The sequence below is a fragment of the Ornithodoros turicata genome, chromosome 1 (genome assembly GCF_037126465.1).
Source record: "Ornithodoros turicata isolate Travis chromosome 1, ASM3712646v1, whole genome shotgun sequence".
Classification (NCBI taxonomy): domain Eukaryota; kingdom Metazoa; phylum Arthropoda; class Arachnida; order Ixodida; family Argasidae; genus Ornithodoros; species Ornithodoros turicata.
The window spans coordinates 138,328,123-138,354,781 of NC_088201.1; the positions used below are offsets into that span (position 1 = coordinate 138,328,123).

At 46.8% G+C, this 26,659-nt stretch overlaps 1 protein-coding gene across 1 annotated transcript in view; it reads right to left on the minus strand.

Moving 5' to 3' along the window:
* Positions 1-215: 215 nt before the first annotated feature.
* Positions 216-26,659, minus strand: part of LOC135385848 (uncharacterized) — a 34,024-nt gene continuing 7,580 nt past the window's right edge. The window contains exons 2-5 of the mRNA XM_064615418.1: positions 15,057-15,205; positions 14,228-14,304; positions 3,694-3,777; positions 216-358 (exon numbers count right to left, since the gene is read on the minus strand). Coding sequence (XP_064471488.1) covers positions 216-358; positions 3,694-3,777; positions 14,228-14,304; positions 15,057-15,205 — 453 coding nt within the window. The remainder of the gene's footprint in view (positions 359-3,693; positions 3,778-14,227; positions 14,305-15,056; positions 15,206-26,659) is intronic.

Below are 26,659 nucleotides of genomic sequence, written 5' to 3' on the forward strand. Positions count from 1 at the left end.
ACGATTCTACCTCGCTGCCGAGCTAACGCTTGACCTTCTTCGACGTGGGAGCTTCATTGTTTTTTTGTTTTTTTTCACCCATTCTTGTATCTGGGTCTATAGGGTAGTTATTAAATGTTGAGTGCTATAGACAGAGTGCCATTTTATTAAGCAGCTACACCGGCATTCAGCTTCACATTCCTCTACAGGAACGTTAAAAAAAAGTCCTGAAGTGTTTACTGCACGGTTGCGTAGACATCGGCGCAGTTGCATTTGTCGTAGAGCAAAATCTTCGTCGGGCCACAGAGGTAGTCGTACATCTCCAGGCAGCACGGATCAATGTTGTCAGGATCCACCACCACTAAGACGCAGGTGTCATCTGCTCGAAGTACAATACAGAGAAAACCATGATGTAATTTGACAGGAGCTCGTGCATATTACGTTTTAGCGCTACGAACAGTACAAAGACAAAAAATTAATAGGCATGTAGTCCATGCACAGTTACCCTAAAAATTTTTGAAGGAATACTTCATACAATATAATAGCTAAAACGCACAATGAAGAAGTAACCAGACTATATGGTGTTTGCCCATATCAAGCAAAATTCACGTTCTACCACCAGTGCCACAGCACAGGCAGGTACTACTTGTGCGATATATCGGAAGGGATGGGGGTGTTGTGGCTTGCACAAAGCGAACACGAAATCCTTTAGCCGCATCGCCCAACTGACGCCACATTTGCGGTTTCGAATCCGGCAGAGGTCAGGAACAATTGGACTCTCCTACACTGCTGCTTTTGGTGCCGAGTTTTGTGGTGATGTTTTCATCCATTCCGTTTCAAACAACAAAAACAATAAATGATGACGATGAGTTGGGGTGTTTCACCGCGATGGTGCGGTACCCCACCCCATTGCACTTGGAATGTACGTGAGGATGATGAAGGAAGGATGAAAACACAAAAAAGAACTAAAGCGTCTGGAGCAATCCAGTGGACGACAGGAAGTCCATGAACAGGTGAAGAACCCGACGATGTATCGCAGGATATTCATGAGTGCAGCTAATGTGAGCGGCCAGTAGAGTAGAGCGGCCTTTGCGGGCAGTAGAGTGAACATTCCATAAGAATGTGCTGGACGGTCGCCACGACACCGCAGGCGGAACAGTGGCCCGTGTCACAGCATCTGATCATGCACTTGAATTGCGGGTGAAAGCCACATCGAGCCGGAGTCTACGCAGGAGGGAGATAAAATGGCGTAATAGACGGGCAGGGAAAGAAATGAGTGAAAGAAGTGATGTCCCCCGCAGTGACCTAGAAGCCACTGCAGGTATATACGATAACCTTCATCATGTAGACGCTGAACTTGGTGGAGAATGTTTACTACGATGGAGGCCAGAGATCCACGTCAAAGTTAAAGTGTATAGATTTGTGTAGTTTCCCTTTCTTTTCTGAACAACGCGTCCGGGAGTAGCCAGTCCGCGTGGATTGGGACTAACATCTCCATTTTTTCTTGTACAAATCAAATCAAATCAACAATCGGGTGACATGGTGGTTCTACGCAGCGTCCTGCGAGTGCCATGTAATCCACGCGGGAACAAGACTAGATGCATTTCCCGCTCACATTGGACAGCGAGGAAAAAATGCGCCTCTGTGGAAGCGACCAAAATTATCTCGAAGTCTGCCGTTTTTGCCGAGGATAATTTGCTCATGCTATATTGGTCCGACCCTTTTTCTGAAAACGGCAAAAGTATATCACTGCACCAAAGAGAACAGATATTCATATTCAGCCAAAATTCAATATTGCATTATTGAAATGGCCATTAGGGGAAATTGATGGACGAAAACACTCCACTAGATAGCTTGTACGGACGTAACATGGCCCAGTCATTGAGGAATGTATCCCCATTTATTGCAGCTGAAACATTGTGTTTTCATATTTAAAAAAATACCTGCTCGTTAGCGGAAGACCTTGTATATGCATATATATATCCGAGCTTCTGGTCATGTGGTTCATTCGGAACATACAGTGTACTTTTAGAACTACACTTCAAGGTTTAATTACTCATTCGTCACACTATAGCGCATAGGTTCTCCATTCTCCCTATTCATCATCCCCATTCAACTCCCCATTCATGATCAGAAAATGAAGTTGTTGTTACCATAGAAAGGTACAAAACCAAGGGAGCCGGTGAGGAAATGTCAAAGAGAGTGTCTCAGGACGAGAGATACAGATACTTCGAAGAGACACTGTTCCGTGTGAATCAGTTCCTTATCGCTGCTCCAGGGTACTCGTCCCATATGATATGATGCCTGGACAGTGGTAGCTAAAGTATTGGCTAGTTTTGGTAAATTTCGTAGGACTGGCTGGCGGTATTTCAGTATTTTTAACTGCCAACTGTGGGTGTGAGGGCAGACTCAGTCTTAAGTCATCAAATGTACGCATATACCAGTAGTAGTGATATGGTGTAGGAAGATCAAGAAATATTGCTCGTTCAATTCCTCAATAATGCAAATAATAAGACCGAAATGCATTGGCATTGAACGTGTTATCTCCTGTATTTTATGACTTAGTTAAGTCATCTTCCGCTTTAAACGTTTCTCCTCATTTGTTCCCTTTACGCGCTCTCTGATCACCATTACACTACCGCAACCAGTACTACACCACCAGATTTCCACCACCACCACGCCACCACATCTACTCTGTATGTCCTATCTATTTTCCTTCTGATATCCAACAGCTTACGCCTCTACTCGAGACATCACACAATTTTTCAACATGGGGGTCGTTAAGCCAACCTCGTGAATGAATTCCTCCTTATGAAATTAAAGATGTTTTCTTGACAAAAAAAAAAGGGACAGAATATGTGTCATAAGGCAAAGTAAGTTAACGATAGTGAAATACTGCTGGACTCAGGTATTTGATCAAGGTAAGACAAAACGTTACAATTAGCCACAAGCCCACACAACACACACACACACATAAATGGGATGATGATGTGCTGGGTCGTTTACCGCCGTTAGGGCTGTACACTGCCAGAATGCCCTTGTGCAAGGGACGAGAAAGTGATGATGGAAAGGTGTACGTCCTATTAGAGTTCATGCAGTAGTCGAGTGCTGGAGAGGACCTCAGCAACAACTCGTAGGCCCTCCATTTGATGTGATGTGTCCGTCCACGGCCCAAGAATATTGGCCAACAACAAATAGCCATCTATACTGCTCCGGAAATATTGAAACAATTTTAGGATTGAACGTCAAGCTTTCATCTTAAAGTCTGTGTAACATCGTGAACATTGATGAAGCGATCAATGGCTATCGCAACACATAATAATATTCCATGCACCTGAGACACAGTGTCTCATCTTGTGAAAATACCATGACTTCTCCCGGTCAACTGTGCCTCTCACGAGTAACCGCGCCAGCACACATGCTGTAAGTGAAATACGAAAATATGCCTCCTCCAGGAATTCCATCTCATTATACTATTGCACGGTAAGCCAGGTAAACAAATTATGGTTATATGTCTTCGAAATGAAATACACAAATGCCTTTCCGAAAGTGATGATTCGGCTAACTATTCCTTGCTGGTAATTCAAATTGATGCGAATGTGACAAACTGAACGCTTCATAAAATGAACGAAAGGTGTGCCATATGGAAACACTGATGCAATTGATTCGATACTCTTGAAGGTCAAGAGAGAGGAACACAAAAATGTTTCTTACATCTAAGCTGGAGATCGTTGTAGATGATGCAATTCCCACACTTGCTGTAAAGAACAGGGAATGGAGAGTACGCCCCGTTCGGATCTGTAACGGGAAAAATACATCGCAACGTTATATGCACACGTATTTATAGTTCTAGGTTCAGCGTTTTGTTTTGCACCTAATATATCCAGGCGAAGTCAAACGGAGTGACTGAATGTCCCCTTTATACAGTCTTTGCAAGTCCCCTCCACTCATGATCGTCACTTCCTTCCCTTTCATTGTACAATGATTCCGTTTTACAATTTCTTTCTGTTTTTTTTTTCTGTTGTTCTTCCCACTCGCCAGGCAACCTAGGTCAGAGTGAACAAGGCTACTTGTGTTATTTACATTGTTATTTGTGTTTCACATACGGTTATATACAATCGGTTATCTGGGTAACAACTGAAGATTTGGAGTTCCAGACAAGTTAAGCCATATGTGTGTCGAATTAATTGGGGAAATCGTCAAAGTCAGACATCGAATTTGCAAAGCCCACAGCATTATGCATTTTATGCATAGCCTTTGTACACTAGAAGAGAAAACGTAGCAAGAACACACACACAGTAAAACATGGGAGCCATGACAGTCTACTAGGTAGGGGGTGAGAGCTCTACATAAGCTGTCCTCTGCATAGAGACACATATGTATTACTCCACTGTCGTGTTGGGCTAAAGGATATATTTTGAAACACTTTATTTTTAACGAGATATTTCCTAACGATATATTTTTCATGGTGGATTTTAAGCGATTGTTTTTTTTTGTTTGTTTTCTTTTTGTTTTGGTTTTTGTAAGCGGTTTTCCACAATTGGTCCAGAGAACTGGATGGTGATGAAGTAGGCATGCTTTAAAGGGATGTATCCGGCAGTCATGCCCCGCTATTTTTCCGCGGTAACGGCGCCCACAGTGCACTGGATACGGTTAAAGGGGCCGAAAAGTGAAAAATAACACCCATATTTTTGCCCACTGTCGTGCACAACATCGTTGTTTGATAAGACACAGAGAGCATAACTTCTCAATTCGGCATATTTTTTACGTATAAATATTTTGAAGATTGCGGGAACATGGACGGTGCTGCCAGCGAACGGTGAAAAAGAGCAACTTGTGTTTCGGGTTCAGGGCTCCCAGGGATTGGTCAACCCTTGCCACGTGAGAGTTAATTTTGTAGAGAACAAAGTTGACGCACATTATCTTATTGCTAAACGCCATTTTAAAAATGACGCTCACTTCCAACGCTTTTACGTTAATGAAGCATTCAGCTATTTCGCCGCTACGAGCTACGATCCGCCGCGTCACGCGAAGAAATGTTCTGATCTTCATCAAGATGACAGGTCATTGCTTGATCTGCAGCATTATTGTTCCTGTAATCTTTTCTCCTGTAATCTTTTTCACCAACAGAGAATACAAAAGTGAACAAATGGTAAAATATAACTAGCTTGTTAAATTCAAAAGCAAAAGACAAAACTGTTTATACGTCTCTTTCTCTTGTTTATTTTGTTGCAGCTTTTACAACTCTATCAAGTACGTCAAAACATCAGAGGGCAGGAAGTCCTACTCTGTTTCCTAAATCTCTGGACAATAAAAAAGAAAGATATAGTTTGAGTTGTAACAAAACGTTGCTTCTGCTCTTATATTATATTTCAATCAAATGTTACGATGCATTTGCAGTCTACACTGAAGTCAGTTTCAATTTGCAGGACTGTCAAAAGTACTTTACAAAAGTACATCTCAATTACGGTAACAGAGAACTTATGCAATAAATTATTTAACCATTTTGGAGTACTATGCACACCAATGGTGCATGGTTAACTTTGAATCGAGATCAAGGGTTAATAATACTTGAAGTCAGCCCTCAAGTCCTCCTTTACAAATGTTAGTTGGTGAATGTGATAATGAATCGGTTACTCCGTTTAGCAAAACAAAGTTAAGTGTTAAATTCCAATCTTGGTTCAAGTATTAATTGACATTTGGAAACGTAGTCACTAAAAGGTTATGAACACGGTTCAGCTGAATGACACTGATGAAAATTACCTTACTTACTCCTCACGAGTATAACCTACAAATACATCTATGCCCACAGGTTACTTAACCCTCCAGGAACAAACTAGTAATTATAATATGCTGTGACAGCAAAGAAAAAGCAATGAGAAAAACTTGCAGCAAACAACAAATGAAAATATGCTGACAACATTTCTACAAGTCAGCGCACTGATGGGAAAGCATCCCTAATAGCATGCATGACGCAGATCGAGATCCAGTGGAGTACTTTCTATTGCATTTTCTCGGAGCACCCCATATCCTTCTTGTGAATGGAAGACAGGTGGTATAACGAAATTTCCTGCAGAAATAAGGTTTTCCGTCCAGTTTGCCGTTCAAGTAGCGCGTAAAGACCACACTGCGCTGCCGTGTATGTTGCCATGCTCTTCGGTTTCTCGGATGTATGTAAAAGACACTTGCAGTACTTCGGTGTCAAGGCACAGTATTTCGAAATATTCGTTAGTTCTGATGCAATTGTCTGTCTGCCTTCCACACGCATTCTCTACCTCTCGGCAGCAAAAACCGTAGTATGCATCCGTAGTATCCGTCGGTTTGCATTTCACACATGAACACCTGGACGACGAAAAAACAGCGCTTGTTTCGGCTTACGCAAATGCTTCTCCCTGATACATAGAAATTTCACAAAGCAGTCCATGTTCACGGCACGGTGAGCTACTGCTGAGAGCGAATGTGACTCCGACTAACCTCTGGACGAGGAATCTTCTGCTGCGAAGAACACACTTTCCACCACGCTAAAGCACGAACAACAGTTCTGCGTGAGCGACAGTTCTCGAATACGGAATTCCAGCGCACTCATGTTCAAGAGGCTCGACATTCTCGACGTAGAAAGCGGTCACAAACGCCCACTGCCATGTTCGTTTTCGCCGGATTAGCGCCTGGATGTGCGCGTATTACATGCGTCCTCGACAGATGGCGCGGGGCTGATTGTGAGAACCGTTTGCGGCACAGTGGACGGAACCCGCGGAAATCATTTCATGGTCCCTGTAAGGAACGGTGGAAAGAGGAACGTATGTAATGACGTGACTTAGGCTCAAACATACGCGTAGACGTGCGCAGCGGAAGCGGGAATATGCCCCCCAGCTCAAAATGAAGAACAAGAGAAATCACACCACGCTATAGGGAATCAGTGCACCGCAAGCATCTCGAATGCTACCTATTAAAGAAGCACTGAGGTGACCCCCAAGTTTTTTTGTTTGCTTCGTTTTACAGTACTGAGTGTTCCCCAACGAATAAAATGAGTTGCCGAAAGAAAAAAAACATCACCGTAGGTGACCTACAGAGTAAGCGCGAGGGTTCTGTTGCGCACACATTGGAGAAAATCAATTTCCACGTGAAAATAGCGCATCGCAGAACGAGAGGACAGCCGCCGGCTCTAAAGCGAAACGCACCGCCTCCAAAATAATGTCGCCACCGGCGCGCGTACGCTAACGATCTCTGATTGGCTGCGCAATATATGAATAAATATTTGGATGCTCATTGGTCTAGAAAACTGGCGTCAGTTTTCTTTGCGCTGATTGGGCGAGAGTCATTTGACTGAGGAGCGAGCATCCGAACGCGCGAACCGCTCAACGGAAGCAGCCGAACGGAGGAAAGAGAAAAACGACAGGAGACATCGCGTCTGTCCGACCACGCGTGTTCTCTCGGACTGCAACCGTTGTGCACGCAGACGCTCGGGGGTAGTTTGAGAGTTTTGAATGCTTTAGATTTAGATTGTGGCGAACTGCTAATGTGAGAACGGAATGGCACATCCACCTTATCATCACAACAGCGGGAAGACGAACATGACATAGAATCCCTGCACCTCCAAAGGACGCAGAAATCGTCAGAGAGGAAGTCTGCACTCTTTCCGACGTACTGCAGGTGATCGGTAAGACAAGTTTGATTACTTTTTTGTGACTGAAGGAAGTAATGCAGGTTTATCACGTTAGGTGTATTACGTACAGCATTTACGAGTCACTCAGTACGTTAGCGGCGTTTCATTGTGCAGTGCATTGCCGTAAATTGTACGTTTCTGGTATGCCGGTAATCAAATTATGTGTGGTTATGCTAGCTGCCGCTCATGCGCGTCGCAGCCGTTCATTCACTGTGATCTACGAACATTCGTGACGAATGCCTTGGTGTTCAAATACGAAATCAAGATCGATTACCTATCATAGCAGTGATTTTCGTGCAGAGTTACGGATCATCAATATATTTTTTGTTTTGTTTTAGTTCTACCGCAGCCATCGGCAACAACGACGCACATAGCTCAGCATTGGCTTTTGAACTGCCCTTCGATGTCGAAGCACCTAAAGCTCCACAAGAACAGTGAAGCCTGTTACAAGACGTAAAAAGATATGTACTCTAGCTTTTTCGAGGCAGTTCCCGAGGACAAATAAAGTTGATTTGTCATACACCATCGCTTTTTGATTGTTTGCTTTGGGACAGCATGATCGTTCCTCTACAGCAAGACAGCAAGCGCCGAAGACAAACCACAAACGGACGAGGCTGGGGGGATAGGGGGGACGAGAGGAGAGACGAAAAACCCGAGGAGAGAAGGGGAAGGAGGTTGGGAAAGGAGGTCGTCTGCGCATGCGCACTGGGCCCGAGCTTTTTTCCCGCGCTGGCCAGCAGAGACGTTGTGAGTGGCTCCTGGGGATCACGTGGTTTGGGCGCCCGCCATTTTCCCTGGACCATTGCGTAAACGGCAGCTTCCGGCGGATGGAGAGGACGTCATCGTATGCTACTTCTCTCCGTGTGACATACAGCGGCATAGCTCAAGCACGTATAAGCGGCTCGTGAGCTGTGAAGATAAAACGAAGGGAAACGGAAGCGCGGAGCCTTGACGGCATCACGAGCGCATCCTGTCGCTAGTGTGAGGCTGCTTCCTGCCACAGGTTTTTGGAAATAGACCTCTACCCAAGAAATCGAAACCGAACAACTACAACTGAAACCGAAACAAATCGGAAGCGGAGGGCTGGTTTCCACAAATGGGAACTGTTCGCTGCCTCCTATTGAAACAAACGTAGGACCGAAGGTCGCGTCCCTTTCAGGGAGCATCGTAATCTCCTGAAGACTGTGGCTTTCGGTCGCGTCCTTGTTCGCCCCTCACTTCCAGCGTACACTCTAAATCCGGCACCCGATATGTACCGCATGAAAGAAGACCCGCACCTGGGCCAAGCGGTCCACATGAGGTACACTTCTCAACCAGCAGGTACAGTTCGCGGCCACTGCGAATTTCAAGCGGTACAAGGGCTCCGAGACCCATCCGTACCGGCTAGGTACCTTTTAAGCGCGGCCTATAGCAGCTGTACCTCATGTGTACCGCGTGTTTCCGGCGCATGAGTACGAACGCCTTCTCACGATCTCCATGCGATGCAAAAATATTTCGCGTGATTCCGAATACCAGTCAATAAATTCCCTTATGCAGCAGTGCCGTAATGGACCAGCACTATCATTCCATCAAAGAAGTGCAATAACTAGAACCCGTGACCGTGAGGGATCGCACGTTTGGGAAGAATGCGTTTCTTGCAACCGCTGGCAAATCAGTTTGTTTTGAAACGTCGGGGAGCGAGGACGAGTCTGCTCGGTCTTTGAAGAAACTTGTTCGACGCTTTCAAGATTGGAGTCATTTAAGGTGCGTATTATACAGTCGACCCCCGTTTATCCGGACTTCATTTATCCGGATCCCGCGGTATCCGAACAAAAGGCACGGGAACGGATTTTCCTCCATGTATTTTGTTCTCGTTTATCCGGACTTCAGCTTCCGGACTCGGACAAGAATTCCAGGGAACGAAAGTCGAAAATTCTTGTAATTCAGCTTCAGTTATCCGGACTACCGTGTGTAAGAGGAGACGCTGACCCCGCTTCGTCACCCTATTCGCTGTGTTGGGGTTATTCCCTCACACGTCAGGGACATGCATTCCTCCGTAGGGGAGACAACCGTGCACGATGACCCCCTTTTCTATTGGTTTGCGTTGGGTCACTTTGACCAGTTGAGTCATTTGGAAATATCTTGAGCAACTGTCCGGTTCTAGAGGGGAAAACTCCAACCCGAGGGCCTGCTGCTTACGGCCCGTTGGCCGATGAAGACATTCCCCTAGCTGAGCTGCGATCCTTGACGCAGAGGCTCACTGCGACTGCCGTAGATGATGCTGCGGTTCCTGACTACGTTGACGTTGATAAGGATGATGGCGCGTGTGCATAGGTCGGCGCAATCATGATCGCAATGCCTTATCAAAGCCTGATGATGGCGATCATGAGTGCGATCACGAAGTACTGGCAAGGCTGCCGCGATCATGATCTCGCCGACCTATGCGCGTGTGTAGCTATGATTGATGACGGTGTGATTGCTGCTGGTGCCTCCGATGATGTGCAGCAAGACGGTGCCAATGACGCCAGTGAGAAATAAGGCTCCGACATTGACACTTTGCGTCCGCACTGACATTCTCGAGCGCCACAGCGTGGCTCAACTCTATGCAGTTAGCAAAAGTTTCCAGGAATCGAGTGCGTATACTACTATGTAACAGCTGTCATTGACAAGATTTCTGTGTTTTAATTAAACCTTGCTCTGTAGAACGTTTCTATTCGGTTGTTTCATTTATCCGGATGCCCCGGTATCCGGACGATTTCGCCGGGAACGGCACCGTCCGGATAAACGGGGGTCGACTGTATCTGTGAAGTAATTATTCGTCCGCACGACGCATTTTCGTTCATCTTCGCTGTGATTCCCAGTGGTCCTGATCACCGGCAGGCTGGACACAGCGTCCGAGGGACGGAGACAACGAACTTTGCGCTTCATGCACGAACGTTGATGCGTGAATTAGAGAAGCCTAGATTGCAGTTTATACCTGGATTACACAAGCAAGTAGGCATGTGTTTCAGGCAAGCTATTTCGGTTGTTGGATTTCTTTACATTGTATTTTCTCCTAGGTTACGTCCAGGCGATGTCGTAAATGGGTGAGTCAATCATCATCCTGTGGTTGGTGTTACATTCTGCGGAAGAAACGGAAGTTGGGGAAGAACAGCAATCCAAAGGTGTGGAAGAGATAAAGAAGCGTGACCACGGAGCAGCTGCAATGGTGAAGGAGAGATGCAGTGGTCAGCGTTCATCCATGTACGTTGTGCCCCGTGTGTTCGGCGTTTGTGCATAATGACAATGCACGCTCGCGATGGACAAGCATCACCCCTGAAATGGATGTAGTTTTCGAATAAATGTATTTGTTTGTGATATTTATCGTACAGCGTAGCTTCCTGGGGCTGTTAATATATCGTAGAAGAGGGGAACCACCCCGACGGGTAGGCCTAAATCGCTGCGCGATATCCGTTACATGTACCGCATGTGAGGGCGCGTGTACCTCTTAAATTTAAGAGGTACATTTTTTAAAAAATGTACCTCTTGGCCAAGCGGTACTTAACCGTTACATATGCGTTACCTGGCTTAGAGTGTAGTTAAGCTCTACCGAATTGGTGGCGCTGTCGAACACTATGACGTCATTTGTTTACAAACACGGAGAGGTCTATTCGATTGCACGGCTATAACGCATCGCAGAGCGAATGTTAACTCTTTGCATGGTAACTTGGGGTAGATATCTTGACAAACGAGACAGGATTTCGAGCGATGCTAAATGGCACCTCATTGCTGTTTTAAAGCGTGCCGTCGTTTGGCCCCGTACGCTTGTTATAGTCTCCTACTCTTCCTTTGTTGTTCATTTCCTCTCGCTTTTCTCCATTCAATCCTTGACCAACATAGGCGTGGTCCGGGGCACCTTCTTGGGCTTGCAACGGCACACCAGGGCACCTCCTCGGGCCACCTGGGCTGGCGCACGGCTCACAGACAGGAACGTGCCGCCAAGTCATTAGATAATTTCTGGAAAGCGGCGCGCTGATCACCGCCGAGCGATCGGTAACGGCGTGTGGATTACCGACGTACCGGTCGGAGCCATGCCACAAAGCGCTTTCGGAAACCAGAGAGAGAAACCACTACGATAGATGTGGCGCCATTTTCTGTCGATAATAGAATGAAGATATACTTCCGAGGCACTGTAAAAGTTCTTTCAGAGAACAATAACAAACATACTTCCACATCCATATTTGATGGCTAAGTAACTGTACAACACTGGCTAAGACACTGTACACTGTACAAAACAAAGTGTCTCAGCCGTTTTAGATCCCACAGCACTACCACACTGAATTACATCCAAAATTGTAGCCGCTGGTCTTCCAGGTATTATCTACGGCTCTTATGCGGGGTGTCGCACCTATCGTGTCATAAAATTATATTTAAAAAAACAACGACTTCTCTGAACATCATATGATCGAAGCTGTTTATCTCGTGGAATGTTTTGCCATCAGGTGTGAGTAGTATCGTCAAATTTAACTCGCGAGAAATTGAATTTTTCCAAGTAAACTCGGGAATTGGTCATGCCACTCTTACGTTTTTTTTCCCTTCTGATTATAAAGAGAGAAATGGTATGCGGCAAATACCCTATCTCAGAGCTAAACACAGTCACCACTACAATGTAATAGCTGTAAAACATTGCGAAAACCGTACTTTCGAAGTGCGCAAATTAGCTGCCGCGCGCTCAGATCTCCACAAGAAGCGATGCGAGAAGGCCATGTATCTGCCCTTTCACTTTATATTTTCCAAGCTTCTTCCCGTAACGGCAGCACGGTTGCAACGCCAAGTTATGTGAAAGAAGGCAGAGAAGGAAACAGGAAAGGGCGGGTGACCGTTACCTTCCGCCACACCCATGGAGGTAAGAAACTAAGGAGATGCCCTAAGCGCCTCTCCCAATGCAAGCGAGCGTGCTGTGACCCGCGCATGGCATTGTGGTTAGTTGCCCACACACGTGACCCATAAACGTCACGGCAAGACGTCATAAAACATGGCGTCCTCCATGTCCGCGGCGTATCTTACCTGAATACAGAGACGAGCTGCGGCCGAATAACTTGTTTCCGGTTTCATAACATATTTGGAGTTCGAAGCTATCACACCCGTTGAAACACAAGATAGATCATCTCAGTGTGGAAGCAATGGATCACTAAATCGCTAGAAGATGTACGTACGTCATCGTGACATTGCCTGGCTTCTCTTCTGTTTTGCTATTTTGCTGCGATTTATCACGCGGCAAATGTTGAAACAACCCATACCCTTCAACGTATTGTGCGAATGGACTCCTTGAAGGTAAGGCGTTTGCTGAAGATGAAGTTTGCTAAACTTCAAAGCCTCCGCGCAGACCGCCATAACGCCGAAACATGTGGGGATCACGTGACCGGGAAACTAGATGGGCGTGGTATTGCCAGGAGCGACCGCTAGAGGGGTCCCACGGCCTTCCGATCTTTTAGCCCTCTCCTTAGTTTCTTACCTCCATGGCCACACCTGTCATTATCATGACGCAGAACTGAACTTGGCCGCCAAATGGCGCTCTTCGAAATGACGGTATTCGCATTTTCCCCGTTTGTAGTAGTGAATGCATTATGTACTAGAAAGGTGTAAATCCTGCATGCGCTCTGTGTTTATGTAAAAAGAAAAAGTGCTCAGGCCTAATGGCGAACTCCCCCCTGAGATGAAAACTGTTCACTCCATAGTATTCACACAAGTAGATTTTTACATAGAATTTAATGACACGTTAGGTGACACGCCTTGTATTATCTCAGTGACGATGATCGACAAGAGTTAGTACAGGTTGTGAGAAAAGTTTACGGAACACGCGAGCGGCGTATTTTTTCTTCGGTGCGACTTCCCAGCGGCCGGCGGAAGCGTGTGAGTCCACTGCTTCGGAGAGGCGTGCTCTGTTGCAGACACACCCTGGTATGTTCAGGTGTCGCTTGGGTGTGTCTGGGAACTGGAAGCATCTGCTGTGTGTCGCTAACAGCGGATCCTTCCACGCCCCCGAAACAGTGAACTCACCCGCTTCAGGCAGACGCTATAGGCTGTCGCACCGAACAAAAATACGCCGCTCGCGTGTTTCCCACACTTTTGTCCCAACCTGCCTTACGCGAGGCTTTTGGGGAGCGGTACTTTGTGATGAAACATTACGCAATCCGGGGAAAGCTTTATTACATGCTCGAATAAGGCTTGAGTACATACTCGTAGAAGCCTTGTCCAGAAGACCCCGTAGGGTTCGGGATCCCTCTCTAACTAAAACTCTCTACTTGCAACAATGCAATAAGCGGTCACGCCACCGGCTGTGGCTGTTCGCCCTGTGCATCAGCATTGTATCAAATCGCATGTTGTTCATATGCACTCCTAGAGCACCGTGCTCCTTGCGACAAGAAAATTTCTCTTCTGTGCTTAGGATCCAAAAGCTCTTCAGTTAAATGACAACAATAAAAAATAGTTTGATAGTCTTTTTAAGGTCTCTGGGTACATGGCTGCCGCAAAGCACGTGCTGTGAGGATTAGTTGGTTAGTGAATTTATTTAACACCATTGCGCCTCATGTTCAATACATGTGGTTCTCTTTGAGTCTTACTTACGTGGAAAGTCTACAAAGTTGCTGACGTTATATCCCGGGCTGGATCTGAGAAGGTAGTCTTGATTGTACAGAGTGACTCTGCATGAAAAGAGGGAAGGAGGCCAATGATTTACATCCATTTGGTTCATAAGTGACAGACTCCCCAGTGTTGGCATTTCAAAGGAAAAGGTCTCATCGCACCCAGATGTAGATATTTGTGAAATACTTACTTTTCGTACTCGAACAGTACGACAACACCAAGGTTTCTCTAGGGTTCTTCGTTTTTGGGTTAAACACGATTTTTCACGAGAGTTCACCCCGAACAAATTTTCAAGAATTCGGGTAAAACCAGATATCTACCCGAAATCTTTGCGGTCCTTCAACTTGTCGTTCTCGCTAAACCGTCGGAAAAGTTAATCATAATATCAGCAAAGAGAGCTATTTGTGACAATCCATTTGTTCTCCGCTTATAATTCCCTCCTGCAGGAGTCAAAGACGAGCTTCTCTGGAGCTCCGGCAAGTGTTTGAATACCGCGGTCATTCATTATACGAGTTCCGAACGAAAATATAGCGATTATTGGTTCTAGTGTCACAGCAGTGGCTTGTTTCATATGCCTTTCGTTTCACCCGAAACTTCGGTCAGGCTGACTTTTCAGAAATAGACGTATACCCCCCCCCCCCCTCGAAAATTCCCCGGTGGCATATCAAACAGAGATAATAGCACCCGATTTCTCCCCGAATTCTCGTGTGTAAATCGCACCCGATTTTTCCTCCTGAATTTTTCCTACTGGAATTTGCAATATCATAAAACCGGAAAACGAAGACCCCTAGGTTTCCCAGATATTATTTACATTTGTCCGCTATTATCCCTGGACGCGTAGTTGAATGTTGCCACTTTATTCTTGGCTGGATAGAGCTGCCTTTCGACGAAACAAGTCATACCCCTGTCTTCCAGATAGTTCTTGTAGTATGCGTGGTAGGTATACGGGGTAGCATAGCACTGTGAGAAAGAGACTACATGAACATTGTGATTCTCACAACACAATGAGAAACGATGCACAATACAGATCTAGATGTTCCAGAGACACGTTACAAGTGCGCCTGGAGGCTGAATTATTGGAAAGTACTGCGAAGCAGCACACACGCAGCTTGTTTTGACGCGGTAACACTCTGTTGCTCGAAGACCAGTGCAACGAGTTACCGTGTATTCACACCAGCGTGTTTTCTGACGGCGCAGCGACTGAACGAGCCAGATGGTAAATGATAAGGCGCTGAGGCCAGGCCCTTCTGGAATGCTTACACCGATAGTGTTCCAATCTGCTGTCAGCTTAGATGCCGTGGATAATGTTCGCGCTGCGGTTCAAGGTTGCAGCATTAATTTTACGTGCACGACGCTTGGTACGCAATGGACGAAAGAAAGCGAAAATTGTTGTCTCTTGCTGTTCTCATTGACGATAGTGAATGCTGCCATGAGAAGAAGTGGTTAAGGAAGATATGGACGAAAGAATGGGTGTTCAGGAAAGAGCACGGTCTGCAAAATGGCCTTCTGCGGGAGCTACGAGACGAGGACCCATGTGCCTACCGCAAGGTTTTGAGAATGGATGCGGCCGCTTTTGAATACATTCTGCTCCGCATAGCAAAGCGCATAAGGAGAGTATAGAGATGAATATGCGGGACATTATACTAGCCAGTGATCGTTTTTCCGTAACCCACCTCCAACAGGTTCCTTCGAATTATGTGCGCTTAAACATGCCTCTAAATGCATAAAGCGTTCGTAAATAAGACTCAGCGGGAAAGAGTGTAGGAGAGAGTGATATAAAGGCTGTGTGTCTTCGTTTTCTACCGTGACGCCGCAGCAGTGTGACGGTGATGAATGTGATGTAAAGCAGAGACAGCTGTGGCGTAAAGGTCGCACCTTTGGAACACAGTAAAAACAGCTTCATCGCATAGCGCACTCTGCGCCAACCATTGCCGCGAACAATAGCCCTGGCTCACTTCTGATTGGAAGACACAGTGGAGCGTACACCTTTTTGTCACAATGGTGTGTGTGTGCGTGTGTGTGTGTGTGGTAGTTCTGCCGCACGTTCTGCTAAAGCAAGAGACCTTGTCCTCTTTCTGGAGAATTCAGGTCTTGCTCCAAGACCCATCTAATAGGTTGCCCTCCCCGACGAACGCGTGCACCCTCTACGCACCTCTATCCTCCATCCGGCTTGCTTCTTTTCTTGCTAAAGTCGTGACGACGCCCGCGTCTGTGTGGAAAACAACTGCGAGCCGATCCTGCCATAACCCGCCTCCCTTGTGTCGATTCGGATATATGAGAAGTGACACAAAAAAAAAAAACGTCCGCCCTCCTCTCTCTTCGAATCAGAAGCCATGACCCTATCGCTCGTGGCCATGGTTGGAGCATAGCCTACTATGCCCTGAAATTCAGTTTTTAGAGTGCAGAAAAGGGATTGTTCAGGTACGATCCCCTCATTTAATAGTTTGAAACGCACCGGCTTTCAACAAACATAACAGAATACAGTTAACGTTTCGGGTCCCATTCGAGCCCCATCATCAGAATGACGCTGTCCTGGTCGTCACCGGGTATTTACGTAGAATCAATCGACAACCAGGCCCCCTCCCAGAATGCTTCTACGTAAATGCCCGGTGACGACCAGGACAGCGTCATTCTGATGATGGGGCTCGAATGGGACCCGAAACGTTAACTGTATTTTCTTCTGTTTGTTGAAAGCCGGTGCGTTTTAAACTATTAAAAATGTATACTCCCGGCAATTGGACTATATTCACGATCCTCTCCTCTGGGAGCTTCCAATTCCTGCGTTTCATTGTCCCCATTGCTTTAGGCGTTGGACAGGCCATGTTCTTCTGTCTACTGCCTTCGTACACTACTCATTGCAGTAAAACGTTCTTCGCATATACCGGTGGCATAGAGAGGTACAGTTCACCACCATGAACCCGCACCGTTGGCAGTGCAATTAGAACGGGAGAAGAACCTCTCTTGGAAATGATCCTCTCCCACTCAAACAACAATTATGATCTTTCCTGATCTTTTCCTTTCTTTTTCTTTTTTTTTGGGGGGGGAGGTACGCTACCGTCCCATCCATACGTATAAAACTATGGGACAAAACGAAATTTACGAATTCGCACTTTTTGCATATCGCGTTGTATAGGAAGCTCCCACAGTGAATAATTACGAAATAATGCTATGACAAAGCGAGACGCTATAACGTAAGTTCGTCAATATGTGGCATTTTGAGCACTAGAGATTATCCAGATTTATCCAGATTTAAAACAGGTTACTTTGAAGCGCTGTGATAGTTCCCCAACTTTGTGGCCGTGATGGATGGCAAACACGCAAAAATAGTGAAACCGAGGAAAACTGGCTCCGTTTACTACAACCGTTCGTCCTCGTTGATGCTTGTAAGGACACAATGTATGCACACAGTGGCCTCCCGCGACCGCACTGCAAGACGTGATGGTGAACACAGGGTGCTACCTGTAAGCTTGTGTAATTACAGCCCTAAAGTATTATAGCATTACACAGTTAATTTATGATGCAAGACAACTATGAATATGCGCGACCTCCGCAGTGGCCGGCTCGTGGATTAAATTTTGAGCCCCTTTGGCTTACCTGGCATGCGACATACTGCTCACACATTTTCTCGTTTTTAAACGAAACTACCAGCATCCTGAGCCGATACCTTTTGGTTTGGAATGCGAGCACGCAGCCAACTCGTTGTTCATAATTAACACGTTCTTAACTGATACAACGACTACGCCGTGAATATGGGGACCCAAAGCGTGCTTTGGTGTACATACATACCGTTGATTCGGCATCCAGTTGTCTCTTTTTCATTTCAAAAATGATCTGTTCTCACATGGCATGTTTCCATGGTACATTTCGGTATTGCTCATCGGCAAGTTTCAAAGTTCCAAAACCCCTCAAGGAATACTTGGGCTCCGTGGGACACTCCATCTCAGACGAAAAATCGTCCTACATGACTATCAACAAGAAACGGCGAACGAATCCAGCCAGCCTCATACATCAACGGCATAAAAATACCCAGGGTGAAACAAGAAACAATCTTAGGCCTGATCATGAATGACCGGCAGTCATGAAAACCGCAGGCAACAGCCCTCATGACAACAACTGCCCACTACCGGAATGCCCACAGGAGGCTCAGTGGAACGAACTGGGGTACTGCCATACACACTCACCTGCGACACCAGAAGGCATGAGAGCGCATAAACAGAGGCGGCCTCAAAACTGCTCTTGGTTTACCAGGAGTAGCAAATAACTCAGAGATTTATCTGGAAGCTAGAACCCTTCTGCTCCAGCTAACTGCATTTGGGCAAATTACTACTCCTCTTTGACCGACTTCGGAGAACACCAGTTGGAAGAGGAATTCTTGAGCCCGTCAAGGCGCACAAGCACTCACGCGTCGAAAACCTCGTGCACACCTTCTTCCTGTTAGCTAAGTCCTGAAATACCGTAGGCAATGCAATACCATACTTTCCAATGCAAGTCCATACCATACTTTCGGAAGAAGAATACAGTCCCGGCAATCGTCTCCAAATCAGTCGCCTCTGACTTCGTTCAGACGACACTCGACGACCACTGAAGATATTTACAGATGGTTTTGTCCTCCAAAACCCCAGATCAAACGCTGCTGCATTCCGCATCCCAGTCCTGAACTTATTTCGGAGTAGACGCATCACCACCCAACTCCCCTCCTCAACTGTCGAGCTCATAGCCGTAGAACATGCTCTGAAGAACCCACAAGTCAGAGCTTTCCTCAACCAGCATCATCCTGACTAATTTCCGCTCAGCCCTTCTTCGAATCCAGCACCCAAACCACGAAGACACCGTGGCGTGGCAAGTTAGAGACCTAATACGAACGCTTGAGGACGTAAATTATAACATCTGCCTCCACTGGATGCCCTCACATGTGGGCATAGACGGCAATGAACAGGCGGACAACCTTGCAGCAGGAGCGCACGTACTTGAGACAAACCTACATGCCGTTAGTGACCCTGACGCCACGCGCACGGTAATAAGGGATCATATCGCCATGGTTCACTTCCAAAGAGCAAACCCTCCAGGAGAGGTTTTTTTTTTTTGATGGGATAGGTCCTCAACATCCCTCAGTAGAAGGCCACGTAGCACGCGATTCCTCCCGTCAGGGTGCGCCAACTCACCACTGAACCCAAAGTGCAAAGTATGTAAGGGGAAAAAAATTAGCTTGAGCTCTTCGGCTGCACGTGTGACGTATTTTTGTAAGTGGTCAAACGTCGCTATGCCAGTACTGGACTGCTGTTTCTGCCTTATTCATTAAACCATCGTCAGCAGTACACAGGAAGGCAACGTTTGAACGGATGGCGTCAGAAAGTAACGTTGCACGTGATTCCTCCCGTCAGTGTGTGCTAACTCATCACTGGAAACCCAGTGCAAAGCCAGTGATGTAAGCCAAAAAATAAGCCGGAGCTCCTTGGCTGCACGTGTAGCATATGTTTTTAAGTGCTCAAACATCGCCATGTCAGTACCGGACAGATGCCTTACTGGGCTATGTCAGCAGGATGCGCCCCCAGGAAAGAACACGCGAAACCGCGCCGAAAACACGCTAGCGACATATTTCTCCGTCGTACATATGTCGTTCCCCGTCCACATCTCGTTTATTTGGTATTTATATTATAAAGGGTGTTTACCTGCAACAAATTTTCATAAAAAGCGGAGTTGCCTTAGGGCGGTTTTACTTTCGCCATTGGATTACTCGACGGGCTGCTGCTACGAAACCGTTTCCTCAATTATAGGGGCTGATTAGCAGACATATTTCAATCAACTTTTTAATTATTGGCTTTAGGAAACACTGCGCAATTGCATTATTAAAGCCTGATCGCCACATGATCTGCTCGAAGCACTGATGAAGCACTGAAGTAATTAAACACAGCGCGTGATGTAGACCCAAGTACTTCACCTCGACCGCCAGCTGTAAACAGAAAGTGATCGCCAAAAGAGCAACGGTGACGTCAGTACCTCCGCCCACACTTAACGTCACAGAAAAATGTCATATGCGATGTTGGCAAACCCTTATCGCGTTATATTTCACGATCTTTGTTTTGTATTTCTTTTTCCTTCCTTCTGTTCGCAGTCCCTTGCCGTATCAGGCGCTTCATGCTGACGGACACAGCTGTCGCCCTTCCCCGGTGCGATAAGCGCTGATATGTAGTGGTGATGCGCAAAGCTCTTTGCAACAACAACAACAAACAAACAAAAAAGAACAACAAGACAAAGATCGTGAAACATTACATTTTCTGTGACGCTACGTGAGAGCGCAGACAGCGACGTCACCACCGCTCTTTTGCCGACTACTTGAGGTGCGCAACACCCTCCAGAGCTGAAATAACTGTTGAGACCCTTGTTCGTCGCAATAATATATCAAATCTTTATACACCGGAAATCAAAAAGGTGCAAGAGGGCTCGGCATACAAATATGTATGATATTGATCTTATAATATGTGAAGTTAATTATTTACCACATCGAGGTTCTGGTAGTTCGATAGGTCAGGCCTTGCTGCTGCACTGGCGGTGACCCCGAGAAAGGCAGAAGACAAAATTCCGATTGCAATGCCTATTGTAGCTGACATTATTGCAACTCAGGTAGCTTTCGTAGCAGCAACATTAGGGTTCCACCGATCGTCTCTTATATACCAAGCGCACCATATGAGCCTGCGCGCTTGCCCTACTTTATGAAGATCACGTGGAAATCAACTACCACAGCGTGTGAACGCGGAGGCGTATTACCGCTTGTAGAGAATGAGCGTAGGTCGTTGCCCTGTTGTTAATATGTTGGTGGTACAAACCGCTTCAGAGGACAGTGCTTCAGCGGTATCAATAGGATCAACCTGTTTTACAGTGGAGTATGTTGGTGGTTTCTACTATCTAAGTGAAAAAGAAAAAGAAGAAAGAAAAAAATCATCACGTGTAACGTATAAACAGGAGATGCATGATAATTGTTCCTTGTTTGGTTAGTGGCTTCTCATTACTGAGCAATGTGACAGCCGTTGGTGCGGTATGTTGCTTGGTTAGGATCGTGCCTACTGTGCAGACCTTGCAGGCAGCTCCGCTGACATTTGTTTCAAAGCGCCTGAGGAAAACGCACGGGAATAACCGAAAAACCACTGCCGGCGCCGGGATTCGAGCCCAATTCACATTCTAGTTTCGGCGTGGAATCACAACGCACTGAGATACTGTGCTCCGGGCTACTTTTGCACACGCTCAATCTGCATGACGAAACCACACGGAGGTTCCGTGTAAACAAGAGCTGTTCCTCGGTTCTATATTATCCGTCCCTCCTGCCCACAGAAATTAGAAGAAGGTGGAATCCTACAAGAAATGCTGGCAGAGAGAGGAGATGTAAGGTAGCAAATCCCTCTCACAATGCTCGATGCTCCCATTGCTTGATTGATGTTGTAAATTCGGCCAGATTTGGCCACAGGCTTTCCACCTGTGAAAACACGTGCGTTCGGCGCAATGGTATCCAATCCAATGCAAGTCGCTTCCGCTGGGCTCCGTGTGTCATGCCATGCGCGAAGTGTGTGTGTTTTGTTTGCCATCACTTGTGTGCTTGGAATCCATAGGGAACGCGTATCGGTGTAAACCTTGTGCTGCGACATGAATGAAAGGCGCACGGTGATCGTAGGAAACGCGGTTCGTAACACGTTGGCCCTACCGTATCGATAATGGCAAGATGATGTGCTCTCACGTGCTGAGATGCCCCCCCCCCCCCCCGCTGTCTTGGTTTCTGGTTAATATGACAGCTCTATGCTCCTACCAGACCTGCATTAGCCACCTTGGTCGTTGTGACGCGTGGAATACGATGTTGTCTACATTCTAAAGGAAAGAAAGAGTAAATGGAGAGTAACTATGGAGGCGTTAAGCGGCAGCTCCGGAGCTGAGGAAGCGCCGTCCTTTTAACGGAACTGTGTCACTCAATACGGTGTTCGTGATAAGCTCTCCAATGAGTCGTATTACAAACTTAACCTGAGCGCGTAAGAGCAATGGAAGAGGGAGGTCCTTCTTTCCATGTTCTTAGGCACTTGAGGCTTACCACTGTGTTCCAACCTCAGAACATCACTTTCCATCGTGTTGAACAGATGCCGCTGCGTCGTCCCGTCGCACGAGTGGGTGTATGAGTGAGAAAAACACGTGAGAGTGCAAGTGGAATGAGTGAGTGGATGTGGTTTGTCCTCTCTAATCAAGCACACTTGGAAGTGGCTAGAGAGATGTGTTAGCTTAGCTCATTCGGTAGAACCCAGACAGGCAATCCAGAAGATGTGGGTTCGAATCCTACAGCTGGCTACCTCTTCAGTGAGTTCTTCCTTTCATTGTAGTTCGGAAAGACGCTTAGAATACGTGTGACTCTCGACCTTGGCTCCCGACGTGTGACTCCCTATCCCCATTGCAGTCACTGCGGTGCTGTTGAAGATCTCGAGCACATTCTTCTCGATTGCACACACTACCACCCTTCCCGCTCCGCACTCTCCGCCTCCCTCAACGAGATGGACTCCTGTACCCTCTCCATCACCAAATTGCTTGGCCCCTGGCCGCATCCAGCTCACCAACGCTCTGTCCTCAAGGCTCTCTTTGCCTTTTTGGACGCCACAGGACTTCGATCCTCATTGTAACGGGACCCATTCCTTCATTCCCTGCTTCACCTCCAGCAATGGGGTAGAGTATCGCCCCCGGCGATGAAACTCCCCACCCATTATCCTAAAATAAAGTTGTTGTTTCCTGACCTTGGTCATCCCGGCGCGCTACGCGAGCTTGTATGCTGCCAAAACGAGTTAGGTTAGGATCAGCAGTTGGCTTATCGGCTCTGGTCGAATAAGCACGTTTCCTTGGAGCTCCCGTCTCTTTTCTGAGTCACATTTTTTGTGACCTTTCATATTTGCCTACATGTATGATCTGCTCGTGGCAAGATCTTCTCCACAAGAACACATCCAACGCCTACGTCAGGTTTTCATCCCCTTTCTGCGCATGACATCGTCATCAATGTTCAAAGTGCGTATTCGGCGTGACCTCCACAGGGTTCCTCGGTCACAATGTCACTCCGGTCTGGATCACCCCCTCGAGGGCAAGATTGAAGCCATCATTTTTTCCTCAGTGAATTTCCTCAGTGTACCACAGAGAACGAAAGCGCAAGTGTTATCTTGCATCACTGTTACCAAGTTAATATTCTTATAATCTTTGTGTGTTGACCATTACAATTCATGTCACGTTCTGCCTGCTCCTTTTCTTTACTTGCGCACCTGTGGTGCCGTTCCCTCCTCCGTTATGTAGTACCCTTTGGGTCTTTAACGTATGACCAAATAAAATCAACTTTGCACGGCCACATTCCTTACAGCAACTCTGCCGTTTCCTCGGTCTCATTAATTTCTAACGCCGTTTTATTCCCCATTGCACCGCCACCTTGCGCCCTCTGGAGGCACTCCTCTCTGTGTCTCGATCAACTGCTCGTGAGCTGCCTTGGGAATCCAACGCCGTCTCCTCTTTCTTCAAGATCAAAGTCGATCTCGCCGCGCCACTCTCTTGCGCCACCCGAAGCACGACGCCCCGACGGCGCTTATGGTGGACGCTTCCGGTATTTTTGTCGGCGCCGCCCTCCAGCAGAAGATCAGTGACTACGGGTGTCCGATTGGTTCCTTCTCCATGGGCTTGAAGACGGCAGAGAAGAAATTTAGCACGTTCGACCGAGAGCCCCTGTCGGTATTCCTTGCTGTACGTCACTGTTCCCATTTCCTCGAGGGTTGAGCGTTCACGATCCTGACCTGACCACAAGGCCCTCGTCCATGTTTTTCGGTCTGCCAACAACAACAACAAAAACATATATATTCTGATGATGATGTGGGGAGTTTTTCCACTCTAGGAGTGGAACGCTACCCCATAGCTAGGGGGTCTAATATGAGTGGTGACAATGATGAGTGATGACGATGAGAGATGACGGGAATGATCGGAGCGGCGGTGGCGATGCTGAACGTGATCGTGATGATGGGAATGCCCGAGAGCGCTGCTGGGGTCATAATGAGTCATATAGGCCTGGCGCCTCAAAAAAGCCAACCACATGACGTAAGGCCGCACTGGAATGGGCCGCGGTGTCCCAAGGGCCGAGGATGGTCGACAAGTTGAAGGGGCGACAGCCAAGGGTGGCAAGCTCTGACTGCGGTGTACGCCTCTCGTTGATATAGGTCCTGCAGCGGAGGAGTATTTGTTCTACCTTGGCAGGGCTGGGCAGGAATACTCAGAATTTGTATTATAGTACAAATACATAATACTTGCTAAAAAATAGTATTATAATACTAATACATAATACATTTTATTTTCAGGTATTATAATACATAATACTATTACTTCCCTGTATTACTCAAGTAATAGTACTAGTAATACTTTTGTGCTGTGGCAGACAGTTATTAGAAAAGGAATCCCAGACATATTTCTGAAGGCACCAGTCCGCTCAACGCATGTTTATTTCAGTTAATTGCACTTAAGCAGAAACATCTTTTCAAATACGCCATCTTCTAACGATCATCTGTTTGGTCTGAGTAGCAGGTTCACAAACGAAAACGATCGTTCAACCGGCACGGACGAACATAAATTAGTGTTGAACTTTAAGAAAACACTCTTAACTGATGGGATGATGTTGGACAAGCGTGTAGACTTGTCCAACATGGACAAGTCTACACGCTTGTCATCGAGGTACTTGGGGACTTCCAACTTCGTACGGCACAGTGCACAGCTCTCAGGGCATTCTCTCGCGGGACGCAGGTGTGTGTGTGTCTATAATCCCCTTTTTTTTCTGCCTTACTTTCTGACGCACCGACCCTGGCTCCATTCTGTGATATGACCCCTTAAGGACTCCGGGTTGTTCACCCAGAGTGGAGAAGTTCCTCAGAAATTTGAGTCAGCCAGCTCCTGTAATCGTCCCTTTGTTGGCAGAACTAGGACATGTCATAAGTAATACGAGTTTTGCAGTAATACAATGCAAGTAATACTCGATTTTTTTTGGATTATAATACGTAATACAAATACACTTATCAGATGGGTATTATAATACGTAATACAAATACTCTAAAGTATTACAGTAACAGTATTATAATACAATGTATTTGTAATACTGCCCAGCCCTGTACCTTGGCAAGTACGCCACACTCGTTGCACATAAGGCTAGCCTCACAGCCTAGCTGGCAGCGATAGAACGGAGTGAAGGCCACATTCAGACGTAGCCTGTGGATGAGCGACTTCAGAGGGCGAGGAAGCTTTGCAGGCATCCGGTATGACAGCGTTGGGTCCACACTTCCCAAAGAGGACCTAGTTGGAATGTTGTGTTGCCACTGTAGGGTAGACCCGGAATCGGACAAATGCCTGAGGAGGGATCTTCTGTCTCCTCTCGAGATTATAATGGGCATAGAAGGCCGTTGTTCACGTGCAGCGGCAGCGGCAGCGTCGGCCTCGTGGTTCCCAGTTATTCCGCAATGCCCTGGAACCCACTGAAAGGCAACGGAGTGGGAGCGATCTTGTAGAGACTTCAGGGCGCACAGGATATCTATCACCACTGAGGAAAGGGAGCGGCGGATGCCTATGTTTTTAATGCATATGAGAGCTGCTTTGGAGTCAGTGTAAATTACCCAGTGCCGCGGTTCACAGTCTTCCGCATATATCAAGAATAACAAGATTGCCAGCAGCCGCTACTCCCCTCGCGAAATCCGGAACCTGTCTTTCCTCGCCGAGATGTGCACCGGCGTCGAGCACGTCAAAGGCACAGAAAACGGTCCTGTCGTTTTGCGTCGCGTCGCGTCTTTATCACCCATTACCAACTCTGTGTCCCACTCTGCAATTGCTTCTGCTCAAGTCGCTGATGAAGAGCTCGCAAAACTGCGCCACCATTCCGAGAATCGCGGGGCATCCTCCCTAAAGTCGGCTGTACCAGCAGATCCCATAGATGCTATGTGTTGCACCATGTTTTTCGCTTGCATCTCAATAAACCCAGTGCTACCAGAAAATGTCCTTGTCTGGATGAACGAATCAGACGCCCTACGACATTTTGATACCAAAATCGCGCCTCCAGAACCACAGAATTTTTTGCCCGACCAACTTAGCCTATTCGCCTTTCTTCTACGCAGTAACGTCTTTGCTTGCAAATATCTACGAAACTCTAAGCTCCCCAATAAATGTCCACCATGGGACGTGAAGATGAAAGATTCTACTTCAAACTGAGACAAAGAACGCCACCCAACGTAGCGTCAATTTTTTGCCCAGGGCGTATAAAGTTCTTAATCAACCAACGCGGCCTCGGAACGAGCTTATGCCGGGTTACGCGGATGCAACTAGTGTTTAGCTGGCGTCTCCGGTAACGCTTCGACGTTCACCGAGATAATGCCCGGGCTCGAATCCCCG